The sequence below is a fragment of the Camelus dromedarius genome, chromosome X, assembly GCF_036321535.1.
Source record: "Camelus dromedarius isolate mCamDro1 chromosome X, mCamDro1.pat, whole genome shotgun sequence".
Classification (NCBI taxonomy): Eukaryota; Metazoa; Chordata; class Mammalia; order Artiodactyla; family Camelidae; genus Camelus; species Camelus dromedarius.
This window is the reverse complement of record NC_087472.1, coordinates 96306874-96325327: the sequence shown is the minus strand read 5'-3', so window position 1 is coordinate 96325327 and position 18454 is coordinate 96306874. Positions and strand designations below refer to the sequence as shown.

Genomic DNA, 18454 nt, shown 5'->3' with positions numbered 1-18454 from the left:
GCCCACAAAGCCAAAAATGTTTACTATCTGGCCCTTTACAGAAAGTTTGCGACCTCTAGTCTAGATTAATCCGGCTCCCTGTTAAAGAAGTGTGCAGTGATGGCTCTTAATTTGCATTTAAATGATAAAGCTCTGTTTCTCCCATGTGCTAGTAACAGTAAAGCTTGGCTATGTGGAGTGCGAGTTTTGGGATCTCTAAGACTTTTCCATGTAACAGGTGGCTTACCTGTAAGGGTGGGTGCCCCTGCCTGGAATTACCATGTCAAAGGCTTGGAGGGATTTTATAGCTTTAATCTCCAGGGCTGTCATCAAAGTTTAAGTGTGCCAGTTTCTCCACAGTCCTGCCAAAATAAGCTTTTATGATTTAAATTGTATAATAGTTAACACAGAAGCTAAAGGTTTTATTTTTTCCCCTTGTAGGTTTATGTTGTGCATTTTGTTGTGTGTAAAGTGCCCTTGACCATTTAGTAACTAGAGTCTGGGGTTTTAATCATTTGCGTGAATTCCCTATGACTGCTTGGCATAGTAAGCTTTTGTGCTGTGTAAATATTGTTTCCCATTGTGCTCCCTTCTTTGGTAAAGTAATTATCAAAGTATACCATTAAAGGCGTTTGGAAAGAATATCACCTATAATTCTTCCCTCTATTTTTTGTGACAGCCTTACAGGTTTTGCCCGTATATTTACATATGTTGACACTGAATGTTGGTTTCCTTTTTATTTAGTGCACAGTCTGAGTTTTTATTTACCCAGCCATTCACAGTGCTTTTTATCATGGTCAGATTTAGCACCTAGAGCAGGATGTAAATTGTTACTAAATCCCTCAGGAATTTATTGCCATCTCCGATGGGACATTTGCAGCCAACTCACTTTTACTCTATCCTGCTGTCCATTTGCACAGAAGCGTTTATTAAGACCTCAAATCTTTCTCTGTTGTTGCCGTTTTATCCCAAAGTTCACAGAGCAGTTCATATATTTGTGGATTCTATTCAAAAGGATAACTTTTCTGATTTGAACTAAGTATCATACGCCAACTTTTGCTTTGTAATTTGTATTAACATTTGGTGAGGGCAGTTCCTTATTTATTACCTTAGAATTTTAGCAATTCTTGCTGTTCTTGCCCACTTATTCTCCTTAATAAATTCATTAATTTATAGAAAATGTGCTAAGGGGACTGTGGATGGGGTATCTGGTGTTCATTGATACTAGCCCGGAAGCATCTTCAGTTAGCCCAATTCACCATACTTGTTTACCCCTGTACTTGGGGCAGAGCTGGGTTTGATTGTGACCCACAGTGGTGTCCATATCCATCCAGGAGAACCCTTTTCCTAGTCAGTGTCTCATCTTGACTGAGATTCTTCTTTCTGCTGTAATAACTGGCACAAAAATTACAGCAAACTATTATAATTACCCAGATCGATATTTATATTCTCTCTGATTGAATATTTGGGGTTCTAACTCAATGGTAGATTATTTCCCTAAGCATCACCCAAGCAGTCGTGATTTTATTTTCATTCTTAGACTTGACCTCTGATTCCACTGGACCATTTGAGTCGTACCAGTGTTGCTTTCTTTCTTACTAGGGCATGGAGGTCGGCATATGATAGTTTCACTGTTGGGAATAAATTGCTGCATCTGTCTATCTAACATTTTCCCAGCGTGATGTTAAATATTCCCCATGTATTGGGGCCAGAAGAGAGTAGGGCCCTTTGAAATGTGTAACATGCATATCTTTTCCCAACAAATTATTACATTTTCATTGACAGAGCATACTCAGGGTGTACCTGAACCTTCCCCCGGATCTGTTCTAGAAAAATACAGTGTTTCCTTAAGCTTGGTAGCAGGTATTCCTTAATTCCCGACTGTGGCCTTAGTATAAATTTGGTTAATTTCTCCTCCTGCTTCTGAGATTAAATAGAAAGCAAAGTGATAATTGCTGTGCTAACATTCCTATATTGGTCATGTAATGTGCTCAAGTGAGCACTTGATTTCTAATAAAACCTTAAGCTGCTTGCTCACAGCGAATTTCCCTTTCTCTAGAAACTACCCTTTGGACACAGGTAAACCGCTTCTCTGCTTAGTGCTCTTCACACATTCTCCACCTTGTCACCTCTGGCCTAAGTACTCATCTCCCTGCTTCTTTAATCTGAGCTTGGCTTCAATAAAGCCCTTCGAGAAGAACATTAAAATGGACTTTATGGAACCTGAAAGAGGGTCAAGAGATTCCACCAGCATTCGTTTACTGAGTACTTAGCAACATTCGATATAAAAGATGCTGCTGTGGAAGTCTCACAACAGTCATGTCCGTTTAACAAATTGGGAAACTGAGGTTCAGGGCAAGTAAGAAAATTACCTACACGAACAGTAGCTGATTGAGCCAGGGGTCCCACCACCTGCTCATCTGACTGCCCCTCTGTAGCTGAGAAGGTAGGTGGATTGGGGCTAGTGTGGGTCAAAACCCACCACGGGGAAGGATCAACACGTGCACTGTCGCTGCTTGTCAGAAGTCACCACATCCTGAAGGACAGCCATTTCCTTCACGAATGTGTTCAGCAGTTTTTATCTTCCCCATTTAGGATCATCTAAAAGAGAAGGAGAAAAGAGAGTTGATAACACTGAAAAGTCTCTTAAGATTATCAAGTCATTCGTGGTCAGTTTCATAGGAGGCTGAAACAAAACTCAAACATGGAAACAGAGGCTAAAAATAGATGGGTAATGAAAAAGTTTGGGTTGCCTAATAGCACTGTCTGAGACTCAGGAGTTCTTTTATTCCCTCATTGAATTTTCTGTGATTAGATGCTAGTCAGCGGATCTCAGTCCTGGGTGCTGGTGAGAATCACCTGGGGAGCTGCTAAAACTCGTGCCGCCTGCCTCCCATAGAAGCCAATTAAATCAGTTCCTGAAGGTAGAGTCTAGGCGCTGGTAGTTTTTACTTATCCAGGTGATTAGAATGTACTTCCAGAGTTAAGAACTGTGTTAGAGCTGGTAAAAATCTTGCCCAAGAGCTGTGAGCCACTTTAAGGGATAAAGTCTGCGAGATGCCAAAGGTTAACACTTAAGGAGTTTAATTAACAGTTCATCAGCATTTGTTGAAATTTGGATTCAGAATGAAGTAGAAACTGAGAAGCCTTGGGAAATTGTCAAGGCATAGTTGCTGCCTTTGAGGGGCTTATAGATAAATGAAAAGCCAGGACAAATACGTAAATATTTGTATGCTAGCCAAAATGTATGAATGCTATGGGCTTGTGGTATGCTTTCTGTACCTTTCCCTTGAAGGTTTGTGTAATCGAGGTGGTTTCTGGGTGTGTGTGGAGTGTTAACCCGATTGTCCTTTATCCAAAGCATCCTTGGAGGCTTTCTGGAAGGAGAACTCACATAGAAGAACAAATATAAATGTGTATACTCTCTTTCTTGATTTCTGGCTCCTTTTCTTGGCTACTCAGTCCTAGCAGTGCTCTCACCAGCGCTGTCCCAGAATGTACAGTATTAAGGATGGTTGGTGTAGGATAAATAACTGTAAAGTGTAGAGATATAAACCAAAATGTTACCTTCTTAGATTCAATTAGTGGGAACTTGAGCTTAGGGATCATCTGTCCAATCTCCCCCCAATTTTACACATGAGAAAGTAGAAGCCCTGAGTAATGAAGAGACTGCCCAAATCACTAGCTAGTTGTTGACATAACATCTTGGCTGCCTCTTCCAATGTGAACCAGAAATCATTGTTTCCAGGAGACAAAGTGCTCTTACATTTGTGTACCACTCTCTACCAGACACAACAGGAGGCAGATGTAGCTAATTCTCACAACATCCAGGTGAAATAGATATCTCCATTTCTTGGACGAAGACGCTACAGCTTAGATGATTTAAATATCTTGCCTAAGCAAAGTTAGGAGCAAACCACAGTTAAAATTCAGGTTGATCAGCTTTTAAACATATGCTTTTTTCTTTCAATGTAATATACCATCTCTTTCCACGTATACCGTTGCTCCAGTGCAGTTCTTTCTAGCACACAGCATCTCTTTTAGTAATGCGAGGGTTTTGTCTAAATGTGTTCTGTTAGACAGTCAGGAAATTGCATAATCTAATGTTTGTCTAGTCTTATCATTTCGGAACTATCAGATTGCTACCTCCTTCATTTACTTACATCGGAACAATTCTTATTCAGAGGACCCACCCTTGTCAGTCTGCCTTTTGTCTCTCTCTGGGAATATGACAACTGGTCTACATGAACTTGTACTCAAGGCTTGATTTCTGGTGCCTCCCACCGGTGCAAGCTTGGACAAGTCACTTAATCCCACTACACTTCAACGTCCCTATCTACAAAATGGAAACGATCAATAGCATCAAATCATAGTGCTATTGCACTGATGAAATTGAGAATGTGCAGCACGGTGCGTAGCACGTGCGTGGTAGGTGCTCAGTAGATGCTGGCTATGCTTTTATTATGGGAAGTTAGTGACACAGCATTTCCTGGATGAAATCAGCTTTCTGCTAAGAATAAAAACTGCATAGGGAGCTCTTAACCTTGAATGTTAATTATCTTCAAGTTTGTTGGCTGAAGGTCCTGGTGATACAAACTGATCATTTTCCAAGAAATAGCAGTTTCAGCTCATTTGTGTTTCGAGCATGTCTGGCTTTGGATCTTCTTCATTCACTGTAATGGTTAACTTAACATTTTGCCTCAGTTAACCTCGAAGATGAGTACAGCGTGACCTTTACTTAACTGTTGCTGCTTCTGTGACAACAAGACATTCTGTAACTCACCCATCCACCGTTAGGACTTGATCCTAAACTCCCTTCTGGAATTAGGTCGATGTGGCTCTGTGTGGTGGCTTTGGCTACAGTTGTTACTCACATGCTCTAGCTGGTCAAAGCTTTATTTGTGATATCAGTTCTGAACACTTCCATGCCTTTTCTCCACTCTTTGGCCTGGCACACCATATTGACAATTTCTGCCACTTTCTTATCACCTTCCTATCTGCCTTTCAGCTCTTCTTCCCCTAATTTTAAGGATTGGAATACCCCTAAATAAATATATATATAATGAAGTGATCTATCTGTAAGAGGAATTTACCATCATCAGCAAATGTTATCTTGAACCCCTGAATATTATTTGCTATTGTAAGTTTATGCTGAAACTTACTAGATATTTTAATTTTCATTCCTAATCAGGAAATAGTTAACACCTACAATGTGCCAAGTATGGTGTGGACTTCAGACCCCATTAGGAAGATCTACATATATGAGCATGTTCTGTATGAGATTTTCATATTTCTTTTTTTTTTTTTAGAATACAATGGCTCTAGTAGGGTTTTTTAAGAAGGTAATAGAAAGACTTCAGTTATAGGAAGATATTTTTTAGAAGACTGCTTTTTTTCTTTAAAAACTTTTTAATGACTGTGTATTTCCCCATGTAAATATTCAATATTGTAATTTATTTTACTATTCCCTTATTGTTGTCTACTTAGGTTATTTACAATGTCTCTCCCAAACCTTTTATTTGGAAAAATTTTGGACCTGAGGAAAAATTCTAAGAACAATACAGTTGACACCCATGTCTAGGTTACTTTGCTATGTTTGCCTTTTATCTATTCCCCCTTCCATCCGTCCTTATCCCTATCTCCCTCCCTCTCTATTTACACCTTTTTGGCTTTTAGATATTATCTCAGTAATGCAGCACCACAGATAGAGGGCAGGAGTGGCAGGTAGGGCGGCTGGGTGAAAACTGGAGAATGACCTGGAAGTCTGCAGGCAGAAGGGTTACCCTCCACCCTGACCATCAGAACATTCCTAGGCAGGCAGTTACCCCTAGGCAAAGTAAAGGGTGAAAAGGGAGCTCTTCTCTAAAGGCATCGAATGAGCTGTTGAAGGAGAGTAAGGGAAGCTGGAGTGCTGTTAGGACCCCACCAAAAAGCCCTCTGCAGTCAGGTGTTTGGGTGCTCACTTAGTCCTTAGGCTGCCTCACTTGCAAAGCTGACTGAACAAGCAGGGATCGACGTGAGAAAGAGATACTAAGGTAAATAAACAGGGAAAAAAAAAAAAGACCCCTAAGAAAACAAATTCAGGTAGTAGAAGTGTGCTTTAAAATATAATTTGAGAAGTAAATCATCTTCTACACCTCCTCCTAAACATCTTCCAAAGATGGCTGTCACAGTGCTTTTCTACAGTGTGTCCTTGCCAGCCCATCAAGGGGAGGGGATTCTGATCGCCTCCCGCTGGAGTCTGGGCAGGCTATGGCTGCTTAGGCCAATTGAGTATGGCAGGAGGGGGCTCGCTGTGTGACTTCTGCAGCTGGGTCATAAAAGGCCATGCAGCCTCTGCCTTGTTTACTGGTCATAAAGGGATCTAAGCCGCCCGTGGCCTCCATGCTGTGAGGAAGCATGCAGAGACGCCACCTGATGATGCTCTAGTAGGCAATTCCAGTCGGCAAGTGATCGGCCCAAGGATCAGACTTGTGGGTGGGAACCTTGGGATACTTGTAGCCCTCCTTGGTCTAGTCAGTCCCCAAGATTTAAGGTTTCCCAGCCAAGGTCCCAGACCAGCCATCCCTCCTGCGTCCAGTCTTAATTCCTGGCCCATAGAATCTGTGACCATAATAAAGTAGGCACTAGGCTCAAAGAAGTAGTGAGAGAGCTGGATGTTGTTGGGGGCATTGAATTTGATAGGGAATGAGGTATGTGTGAAATCCCTAGCCTTTAGCTCTTCGGTTCTGAGTTTCTGACTCACTGTTAGTAATAACCCAAACATGGGCAGGCCTAGAGTGGAGGCAGCCTCAAGCTTGGTAGACCCCAAACCTGCTACCTGTTTTGATCTTTTTAAATACAGGAATAAGTTTTCCCAAACAAAGGAAAACTGTAAACTTCCTAGGCAGTGAAATAGTATTTCTGGACATGGAGTAAAACAAACATTTCAACAGTATAAGTGAAGCTTTAAAAAAGGGGGATTCTTTTGAAGGATTTTGGCAATCACTTGATAGCTCTCCATTCACATTTCTTGTTGTTTCTTTTGAAGGACTATTCAATTAGTCATTGTTTATAGCCCTGGGAAGTTCAAGAATAATCTTATCCTAAAATTTGATGTTTTCAAAAGATTTAAATCTTATAAATACAACTGAAGAAAAATCAAAGAGCTGCCCCGAAATATTATTTTCTCAGTTAAATTTAACCAATTTTAACACAGTTAATGGTAAAAAATACATTGTAAAACTGAAACATTTAATTGACAATATTTAGCAAAAGCGGCCTTATCAGGATGAGCTGATCGTTTTGTTGGGTTTTGGTGCCTTGCCAGTCATTTTTCCATTTACTACCCTCCTTTTCTGCTCCCCGATTCCCTTACTACCTCTCCCAAACCCTCCCCCACCAAGTGTAAAGCTGAAAGATGTGGACAAAGATAGCCTTCAGGTAATCCAGACAGGAGACTGCATTTTAGGGAGCACATGCTCAGCCCTCTGCTTTAATTATAAGATATATTATCAGGTCACTTCATTAATGGAATAAATAATTATTTTTTCTGCTTCCTGTAAACTAGTTGAAAAGAGGATTAGAGATTGACCAGAAGTAGGGGCCACTGTGGAAACCAGATATAAAGAATAAGTCAAAGCTCCTGCTCTCAGAAGGCTGGACAAAGGCTCCTTTCTTATGAGTGACCGTCACTGAGAGAGCTCCCCATGTTAAATCAGAGTCATTTATGGGGGGAAGAAGTCATTCATGTTTCTGTGTCTACTCATCCTGTGTCTTGGTGAATTGGAAAGCTATTTGGAACCTTTCTAGACAAAGCCAATCATACCTTTTGCAAATATAGTAATTGTCTCCAACTTCTCAGTGAAAGGGCAAAGTATGAAAAGCAAACAGAAAACAGAGGAGAATTAAAGGGTCATCAAAAGAGGAAGAGAAACTGAAGAAATATACATAAGTGTATTTAAGCCAATGACTCATTTGCATTCATGAAGTCGGTTTTCCATGCCTGTCACATTTTCTCAACTGATACTAGGGAAAAATTTAATTGGTAAATTTGAATAAGATGAAGTAGATGGAGAAATGCGGAATAAAAATAGAAAATCAAAATTAAGGAATGTGGAAAAGCCAAGTAAGTGGGGAAAAAATGAAGTCAAATAACTGGGAAGAATAATTGGAAAATACTCAATATTCCAGAAGCCTTAGAAAAACAGAACTGTTTTGAGAGGACATTCAGTTAAAACCAAAAATTTCTTTTTGGTAAGTTAACTAAAAAGAAAGATTGTTGGAACCCTTTGATTTAAACTGAGTATTTAACATTAATACATAGGATAAAATGCTTTCAACTTATATGAGAAAAACCACAGAAAGGTTTAAAAGAATCAGACATTTCGTATTTATTTTTAGGTTCACTAATTAACTAAAAAAGACTTATCCCCCTGCTTAAGCTGATGTATAATTAAGGTATCCGAGTACAAAGAATTCGTCTCTAAAGCTAAATTAGAATGTGGGAGGCAGAACCTGAGATTTTGCAGGTACTTTTTTCTTTTTTTAAAAATACAAACTTCTGAAAGTATTATCTGTTCTTCCAGTAAATTACTGAGAAGTTACCATAGGGGATATAGAGACAAATAAAGTTTCTTTCAATACTACTTTATAAAAGGCTGAGAATCCAAGAAAGCTCAAATAAATGCTTCCTGGAATTTGGTTATTTCAAGCCATGCCTGGTGGCTGATTGCAGTTAGTGCAGAGTTGACCGATGTAAGCATCAAGGCCTTTTATTTTAAAATAAATAAAAGTGGATGGTGGGGACACAGAACCTACTTTAATCCTTTTTTAATTATGTAGAATCATCAAATGAGCACAGGAGCCGGCGCTGAACCAGAATGCAGTCAGCCTCTCAGGGCTTAGCGAGTATCAGGCTGTTTGATCTGGCGCCGCGGGGCCTCGGGCTGTTCTGCTTTATCACCATCAGGCGTCATTAGTGGTTGTGTTTAATGAGCCCCCTCTTCTAAATGTTAAGAATCTGTTAATGTTAAATGTTAAGCACTTTTTAACCCTCGCCGCCATCTCTCCAAAATAGGTCCTGTCCTGATTTTATAGATGGCTCCACCCCTCCTTGGATGTGTGATGACACTTGCCTGCGTCCCCGAAGCTTGCGGATGCTCAGGACAGGATTCAAACCCTCGTCCAACTCTGGCACCTGATCTTGGAATTACTGTTCAGCAGGACTGCAGTCTTTTATCTGAATTCTGAAGTCCACAAAGCTTGAAACATTGAAGTTCTTTTTTTTCATACCTTCGCTGCCAAAACTCAGTCCGTGGCAAAACCTGGCCTGAACTGATTTGGGGCTGTAGTCTTTCCCTGCTGGGTGTCATCATTCACAGAATGCACTGCAGCCGTATTGTGTTTCTGTAATAGACTGTGCTGCACAGTGGGTGTACGTACCCCTTTTGACCTTCCTAAAATCTGGACACCTTTAAATTCTGAAGCCATCTAGCCCTGTGGGTTTTCAGAACAGATGGGTACTTGAGCATCCCTTGCCACCTGGCCCCTGCCAGCCCGCTGTCACTTCTCATGACCCTCCTTCACCGCAGGCCCCTCACATCCCCCTCCCCGTACTGCTAAGTTGCTGCTCCTCTTACGCTGTGGATGTGGAAGTTTAAGCACATCAACTTTCACTACCCCAAAAACCAAGATAATTTGTTAAAGTCCTGAGTACTGATATTCCCTGTTCCAAGTCAACACCACGGGGTTCTTCCTTCTTCCCCACTCCCTGACTTCCTTCTCCTCTGGGGAGAACTTCAACATTTCTTTTGTGCTTTTTAAAAAATGTCCTTTCTATTTAACCAGGATTCAAAATATTTCTCCTGGTATGTGCAGATGGAGTTTCACATTTTAACTTAGATAATAGAGCCTTCATTTTATAATGGGGTTCACTCTGAGTTGTTTTTAAATAATAGCATTTTTAGTGCATTTAAATGATTTATCCATAAAAATTTTATGCAGAATATTTTGGGAATGATAGATGTATCACCTGAAGCAGAGCACCGTGAGTCGTCGTAAACATTAATCATCTAAGGCCAAATGAATGTGTGGAGTAAGTGTTGGAAGGTCGTTGCTGAGCCATTACACTCCTCTTCCCTTTTTTTTTTTTTGGAGTATTTCCCTTAGGAGAAAGGGGAAAGGCAGAATTATTGATTAAAGATTTACTGAAGGCCTTCACTATACAATTCACTTAGAATGAGGAAAGTGATGGGTGGGTTAAGACTTTAATCTTTTATTTTAACTTTCCTTTTGGAAATGGAAGGAAGAGGTTCTGCAGATGCCTCTCAAAAGTGGGTTCTTTTATTTCCAGTCTTACTCAGTGGGGACAGGAAAGGAATCAACCAGAATTTGGCTGGAAGTGTTAGAACGGATTTACTTTTGAATGTCTAATTTGCTGCCTTCATCACTTGTGGAGGAAAGAGGAGAGTTTGGAGGAGAAAATCATTCGATGAGCCCCGCTTCCCTCTCTCAGGGTCCAGCCCCAAGGTTGCCCATTTTCAAACAGCCTGAAGGGAACGTGGGGCATCGGGAAGGCCTGTCCGAGTGTGAGGGAGGTGGGACGGACCCATAAGTATCACAGAGGACAGAAGGACTATGTTCATTGAACACTTGCTCTGTGGCAGGCTCCACATATGTGGTCACATTTAGTCATTTAAAAAATGGAAGTTTCATCTCCATTTTACAGATTAAGGCAGCTGAGACTCAGGGGTTGAGAAGTTCGCCAAGGGTTTCCCATCCCCAAAATGGAGAAGTTGAGGCTGAAGCACATTTCTGTCCCCAAAGCTCATGTCTTTTCTGTCACATCTTCCATTCCCCAACCATCACTAGGTTTGCAGCAGGGCTGGGGTTGAGGGCAGGAACAGTCAGGAACTGCTCTGGTCACATGGCAGCTGGGGAAAGGGCTCGGGGTTCCTCTTTCAGGTGCCTGGATACCTTTACTCTCACCGGCCCTAGTTATGTAAGTGTTATTCACAGCCAGCTCAGGTCACTCAACAGAAGACTCCTTGACCTCTGTCTGCATAGCCACCACTGTGCCTTACCCTCTTAGACGTGCTCTAGGACATCACTCCATTTCCGAGGGCACCTGTTGGCTGGTTTCTCTGGCACCTCCCGAGTCCTGTGTCTTGGTCAGAGCTGGGGTCTGTGGCTGCTTCCTAGAGGGGCAGAGCTATGGTCCTGGAAGAAACACACTGGAAGAAAATCTTAGGACACAGTCGGCCCACAGTAGGTGAATACTTGTGAAACATCTGTTGCCTTCTGGAAACCCCCATGAACAGGAGTGGGTTTCCATGTTCTCCTACTTTTGTACTTGGCAGTTTCCCCACAGTGTTTGAAAACAAATTCAGATTATATTTCAGGTTACTTTTATACCAAGCCGCTGGTTAACACTAGGGACGTATTTGTGCTAAGGGAAAAAAAAACCTGCTTTGAAGGTTGCCTCTTGGAGTAAATGTTCTTTTTCGGTTCTAATTAAGTTAGTTCCTTAAACTTGCCATGTCAGAGGCTAAAAATTTAATTAGAGACTGCCAGATTACTTACTTTTCTCTTCCCAACCAGTCACTGGGCTACCATGAGTTCACTTTACTGTTCCAGCTTGTTAGATTATAAAACCATGGACTATTTTTCGTCTCTTAATAGGGAGAGATAATGCGTGTGAAAAAACTTCGTATATGTTCCTACGGAAGGAGCTTCCTGTGCGACTGGCTAACACAATGAGAGAGGTTAATCTTCTGCCAGATAATTTGCTTAACCGCCCTGCGGTGGGATTGGTTCAGAGTTGGTAAGTAAATAATGTGGCTTCACATGGGTCTCCCCATAGTGCTCTGAACATTTGGCACTGGGACCATCCTCCCTAAAAGTACACATACTGCTTGTGTGAGAATGAGTCATTCAGGATAGCTGGGTTTCCCAGGCAATTAAAAGTTTTGTTTTGTTTTTTTTAACCGACAATGTATAATTGTCCTAAGGAAAATACTTCTAAACTAAACTAGACATTTTCTTGACTTTGCACATTTTTTCTGGTTATAAATCTGATTTTTATTGAAAAAAAGGAAAGTACAGAAAGATGTAAAGGAATAGCACCATAGTGGCCCATGTGAGCAGGTCTACGATCCTTTGGGTAGGGGGATGTTGCTGCTTTGGCCCAGTCTCCACCGTGCTCCTTCTGTTTTCCTTTCAAAGAAGTTTCTTGATGACAATACTTATTTTAGGACAAAATCAGTCATATAAAGGGGAACCTCCTGTATGAAAAATACCAGCTACCTGGTGTGCTGCTGCCCCATGAAAAGTCTGAAAAATCATAACAGGGTTTAAGTAACTTCATTCAGGTGTAGTTGTGATGTGTAAAGCGTGTGCTATCTAATTGAGGAAGTTGAATTTGTGACTGAACTACCCACTCGGTAAGCAGAGCGTGATGGGGGCGTGGTGGGGTGGAAGAGCAGGTGGTATATTTTTAGAAAAGGATTTGCATAGATTTGAGAGACACTTGCACTACTCCACTATATCATACAAACAAAGAAGTCATCCCCATGTTGAAAGCTGGAGGGGTTCAGGAAGCCAGATGCAAACAGTGCTCTCAAGCCAGTGCAGAGGAAGTGCCGTGGGAGCACAGGGGAGGGGGGCGTGCAAGCTGTGGTTTGCACTGCCCCTTGGTAGGGGGGGTGGTTGGAACTGACAGGGACAGGGAGAGCAGTTTAGGGGACGGGAATGATGTGGATAGATGTGGGGAGAATAAAACTATTCATTAGTTTGCGTTTAGAGGGTTCACGGAGGCTGGGCTACTGAAAGAGAATGGACATTCACCAGTCATTCCTCAGTAATATTTGTTATAAGAAATTGTTAAGGAAAAGAAAAAGAAATTCTTAAGGTTGAGAATGAATCATCTGAGAAACACTCTGTTGGGTGGTCTTAGCAATGACAGCGTCCAGTCCCTGTCCCAGACAAGCAGCAGCTCCTCACTGTGGCAGGCAAAGGGACCCCGGAAGCCAAGACCCCTCAGAGAGGTGGTGACCGTGGCTTCCATCTCAGAGTCAGTTGGATTTTACCCTAAGTTCATAGCTTGTTTCAGGGGGCAGCAAGTACTTATTTACCTGAGACTTCTTTATTGCTCCAAGACCATGATTAGAGATTTTCCAGCAGAACGTATGTAAGCAGTCTCAGGGGCCAGCTACTGTACTGGGGATTCTAGGTAGGCTAAATGACTGTCAAGTCCCCTGGTCCTGGCGGCGGGGACAGTCAAACATTTACAGTTATCACTTATGTAAAAGGCACTTCAGGGGCTTCAAAGTGAATTGCTGGTAAAGTACAGACTCAAATGATTGAGTCAACTCTTTTTTTTTTTTTTAAGTCTTCCTACCCTTCCCCTTCCATAGCCATTCTAAACACATGCATGTTATTTCTTCCTTTTTTAAACACTGAATTTTGAAATAATTTTCTATTTAACAGAAGGGTTTGCAAGACTAGCAAGAGTTTCCAAATACCTTCGCCCAGATTCACTAATTGTTAACATTTGGCAATATTTGTTTTATCATCTGCATCCATATTCTCTCTCTGTATATCTTTGTATGGTACACTATACCTATATATATGGTACACCACACATATATCTATATATATAAGATACATTATTTTTTTCTAAACCATTGGATTAATGGTAGGCACCATGCCCCTTTATGCCTGAATGTGTGTCTCCTTAGAACAACTCTTAGAAAATCACAGTATGATTGTCACATTTGGGAAATTTAACATTGATATAGTACTGTTGTCTAATGTATAGAACTTGCTCTCATTTCATTAATTGTCCTAATAGTGCTTTTCTTTTTAAGCAACCCCCCAACCCCCGACTTAGGAATCCAGTTCAGGGATCATGCATTATGTTTACTTGTCATTTCCTTTTCCTCTTGAAAGCAGATCTTAAGTATAATGGCTGAGAAGTGCACGTTGGTCAGAGTGCGATCTCTAGCTTTCTTGACTTTCAGGCCAGGAAGCTCAGCATAACCTTTGATTCCTCTCCATTTATAACTTTGCTCTGTAAATGAACTATCCCCTTCCAGAAGGATGGGATGCCTGCCTGAGGTTCTGCTGACATGTGTCAGGGCAGAGGGCATCACTGTGCATGGCTGACTGTGACCTCTCAGGGTGGTTTGACCTAATGATCCTCACAATGTCTAATCCACAGCTTTATATGCTCAGAAACTTTAAAAAATATACCCAGAGATGAACATACTTTAGTATCATGTGTTGTCACAAAGTTCAGGGGAGGCTGATAAATATGACGTCATTCCTGTTTATGTATTTATAAGCTTAACAGTCATTTTTAGAGTGCCCTCATCCTCTATCCAAAGCAGGATGGTAAGATTAGTAGTAATTAATTTTTAGAAATAATAAGAATAAGGGGTACTTCTTTCAGGACATGTTAAGACCCAAAGCAGAGCTCGCACACCTCTAAGTAATTGGAATCTCTGAGTCGCCACAAGACCCAGCAGGTTCTGTCTGGGTGTAGCTGCTCCTGTCATGTGCTCCTCTGAGTCCCATTTTTCTGCTGTTCTCCAGACCTTTATGTTGGTCACATTATTTCTTACACTGACCCTGAATGAGCTACGTCGGTATTCTTAATCCAGAAGCTGTTTCTGAGGCCCTAAGAGGCATTCTTTCTCTTTCATTACATGTTGATGAAATTCAGTAAACTCTGAGAAGGAACCTTCTTTATTTCTAGTTCTAAATTCTTAGCATTCACTTTAGGGCCACACACGTGCTTCTTAAAAATTTATATGCCCCCTTTTTGGTAATCATACTATAGACTTGGTGCATCAGTTAGGATATGTTTGTTAGCAATCAGCAGAAAACCTGGCTTAAGCAATAAATTGTAACTAGGACAAGCTTTTGCTGTTGGTTTGATTCAGAGATTCACGAGATTATCAAGGCCCCACTTTCCATGGGTTTGGCTTCATTTTCAGGCTGGATGTTCTGGGTGCCAAAATAGCTGCAGCAGTTCCAGGCTTTACATCCACACACCCCACTGTATAAAAGCAGAGCAAGTTGATTTCTCTCCCAAAGACCACCAGCAAGTCTACTCTCTTACTTTACTGGCCTGAATTGAGGCAGTGTTGTCCATTCCTGAGCCACATCCCTGTGTTCAGAGGAATACGATGCAGTGACAGGCTTAGAGCAGGACTGTTGGGCTATTAGGAACTAGTGACAAGAAAAATAGGATTACCTAGGGAAAAAAACCAGGCCTCCCAGGAGTTTTGCATGGTATCAGCTTCCCCTGAAGCACTTGGGCAACATGAGGGTGGAAGGGATTGGATGGATACCTGAGTGGAGACTAAAGGTGCTCTTAAGGAAGAGAGAAAGTAGGAGGGAGGAATGTTGGGTAGGCAACTAACACAATAACTCTTTTTTTCAGGTACATGCAGAGTTTTCTTGAACTTCTAGAATATGAAAATAAGAGCCCTGAGGATCCCCAGGTCTTGGATAAGTAAGTATGATACCAAACTTAGCTGAAAGTCAAAACAGCTAGGTTAAAAAATGTCTTGGTAAATGGAACTCACGCCATTCAGAACCAGGAAGTATAATTTAGACGAAAGCATTAGGTTCCTTAATGAGTAACAACTCAACATTGCAGTTTTTTTAAAATTTGAGTTAAGGATTTAACATAGTGCCAAGGTAACGATGACACTTCAGGTTATGATTTGTGATCTAATTCTTAATACTCCTGTTCCTGGTGAACTGGTGCAAGGGAACTCACTATCAATATCGCAGTGACTGTTCCACCTAGTGGTGGTTTTAAGAATGCACTGGCCTCTACGTATACAGGAATTTATCTGCTTAGTCCTTTACAAGTTGTTTTTCAATTTTCAATGCGATATTACATTTGAGCTCAGATAAACTGTAACGCTTCTATTTTGGAACAGAATCAAAGGGGGTGCTATTAATATAACAGTTATTCTGAATTCCTTGGCTGCAGTCAGGCACGAAGACGGCTAAATTCTCATGCTGATGGAAGATATTTCTGGTTTTTCATTTTCACTTAACTGGAAAACACTGACCCTAGCTCGGAGTGTGATTTCTTCTCCCCAAGAGAAATTAAGTAGCCTCTTCACATTACTTTCCTTCTCTTTCATGTACACATCAGCGAATGCTTTGGGCAGGCCTGTTGTGCAGAAGAATTTCTTCCTAAGTAGAAGCCTGGCTCACATAATTGTGACACCAAACACCTTACCTGAAAGTGTTCCAAAAATAAGAACTAAGAAATACCACGTTATGTAAGCGACCTGAGCTCAAGACATTTAACCTGGCTCTCTCAATTCACAGATAAGGAAACTGAGGTCCAGGATGTGAAGTGACTTCCCCGATATTGTAACAGTAGTTAAGAGCAGAGCTGGATCTGGAAATCATGTCTCCTCTCCCTGAGCACATTGTCGTTTACAGTGCACCATGCTGCCAGACCTCTGGTTTGAGTCACAACTTGAGTTGTAAATTAAAATACAAAGAGGGGAATAAGTGCTAGTCTGTTATACACTTTGCTAGGTGTTTTGTTAATGGAGCTACAAAATGCGGCAGGGGAGGCACTGGACTAGAGTCCCAGCTATAGTGTTTTCCTTGTTAGAAGCCCCTGCTGTCATTTAAGGTTATCAGAGTTAATGAATCGAATCTCCAAAGCCATTAGCTAGTGACAGTTTGTTTGGCTGACATCCTCAAAATTAGGACTGGCCTCTCTAGCTTCAAATTAGGGGATATCGATTTGTGGAAGTCTCTGATATTAAATTTCTGTGGTGTTTTTCCCGGAGTCCTGTCTTGGTTTCTGGAACGGGTTATCAGTCAGATGCGACTTATGGACATGAGCCTGCTTCGAAAACCGCCAAGTGCTGGATCCAGGGTGTACACGATGGTGTTGATAATAGCTCTCGCTCAGTGAGTTTCAGTAGCTCACCCAGGCTCAGGAAGCTAGTTAGGCTACTTGCGGTTTTAGAAGCCTGGTGCTCGTGGGGAAGGAAGGAGCGAGGGGTTCTACTCATAGTAGCAGCCTTTTCTGTTCAGTGAGAGGTTTTAGAGTCACATGCAGGAAAGTCATTTAAGTAAAGTGAAAGCAGCTTAGAGGACGAGGAAGTTTATCGTAATGATAAAGTTTTAAAGAGCCCCAGAAGATGGGGGAAGTATTCTGAGAATTGAGCCACTGAGGCAAGTCTCCTCCCTTCACATAGAACTTGAGGCACTTCTCATCTATAATAAATTGTTTCACTTTAGTGATATTTAATCTGCAAATACGTTGGGAAGAGCATTATGTGAAGGGCAAATGGTCTGTTAGAAAATTTCTTGTGAAAAATTATGACCTTCTAATTACCCAGTTGATGTCTTCATCTTTGCTGTCTTTGTACATATGTATTTGTTACAGAAATATTTAATCATTGAGAAAAATAAGGCTATTCCAATAAGTCAAGTCACTCCAAATTTCCATTACCAGGGGACAACCACTGTTAACGTTTTCCTTCCATCCATACTTTCAGCTAGCCGTACATATTTTTATATGTGGAGAATATATGATAGATCATTATTAGTAGTTTCATAATGGTCCATCTGCAGACAAGTCGTGATTTGACCTCCTTTGGGTTTTAGAATAGTTTGTAGTTTTCTTGCTACTATAAACAGTGCTCTGAAGAACAGCCCTTAAATACAGCTGTTGGCCTTGTCCAGATATTTTCCTGGAATCAGTTCTTGGGAGTGGAGTGAGTTTCTCTGGGCTTTGATACATGCTGCTAAATTGCCCCTAGAAATGCATCAGTTACGCTCCCATGCTCTAGCTGACACTGGTTGTTCCTTGCCAGTCTCATAAGTGGAGGATAGTGTTGAGTTGTTTAAATTTGCTTTTCTTTTATTATTTTCAAGGGGGCGTTTGTATCTCCTCTGGAAAGTTTTCCGCTGATACCAAGCCTCTTGCCTAGTTTTCTGTTAGGGTGGTCATCTTTTCCTTTACTATGGAAGTAACTCTTACGAATATATTTTCCCCAGTTTTCACTTCATTTTTTTAGTTTATAATGTGTGTCCCTGGAAAATTGCTAAAATCTTACATAATCCTATCATTTGGTTCTTCATGGTTTCTGCCTTTGGTTTTTTTTTTTTTATCAAAGTATGCTCGGTTTACAATGTGTTAATTTTGCTGTACGGCATTCTGATTCAGTTATACATACATATAGATATCCCTTTTCATATTCTTTTTCATTTTAGGCTTTTACGAGGTATTGACTATATAGTTTCCTGTGCTGTACAGTAGGACCTTGTTGTTTACCTAATTTATATATAGTAGTGTGTATCTGCAAGTCCCAAACTGCCTTTGGTATTAAGCGTAGGGCAGCCTTCCTTACTCCAAGGTTATATATTTACTCACCTGAATTTCTTTTTTCTTTTCTATGATTTTACCCTTGTACATTTAAATCTTTTGACCCATTTTGAGGCA

At 41.0% G+C, this 18454-nt stretch overlaps 1 protein-coding gene across 3 annotated transcripts in view; it reads left to right on the top strand.

Moving 5' to 3' along the window:
• PDK3 (pyruvate dehydrogenase kinase 3) overlaps positions 1-18454 on the top strand; it is a 156522-nt gene that overhangs the window by 95815 nt on the left and 42253 nt on the right. For 2 of the 3 annotated variants that reach the window (XM_064483318.1, XM_031445692.2), the window contains exons 2-3: positions 11641-11782; positions 15407-15478. In XM_064483318.1, coding sequence (XP_064339388.1) covers positions 11673-11782; positions 15407-15478 — 182 coding nt within the window. In that variant the 5' untranslated portion in view covers positions 11641-11672. Of the gene's footprint in view, positions 1-10026; positions 10055-11640; positions 11783-15406; positions 15479-18454 lie in introns of those variants that run through there. The other variant, XM_010997563.2, reaches the window with a different exon arrangement.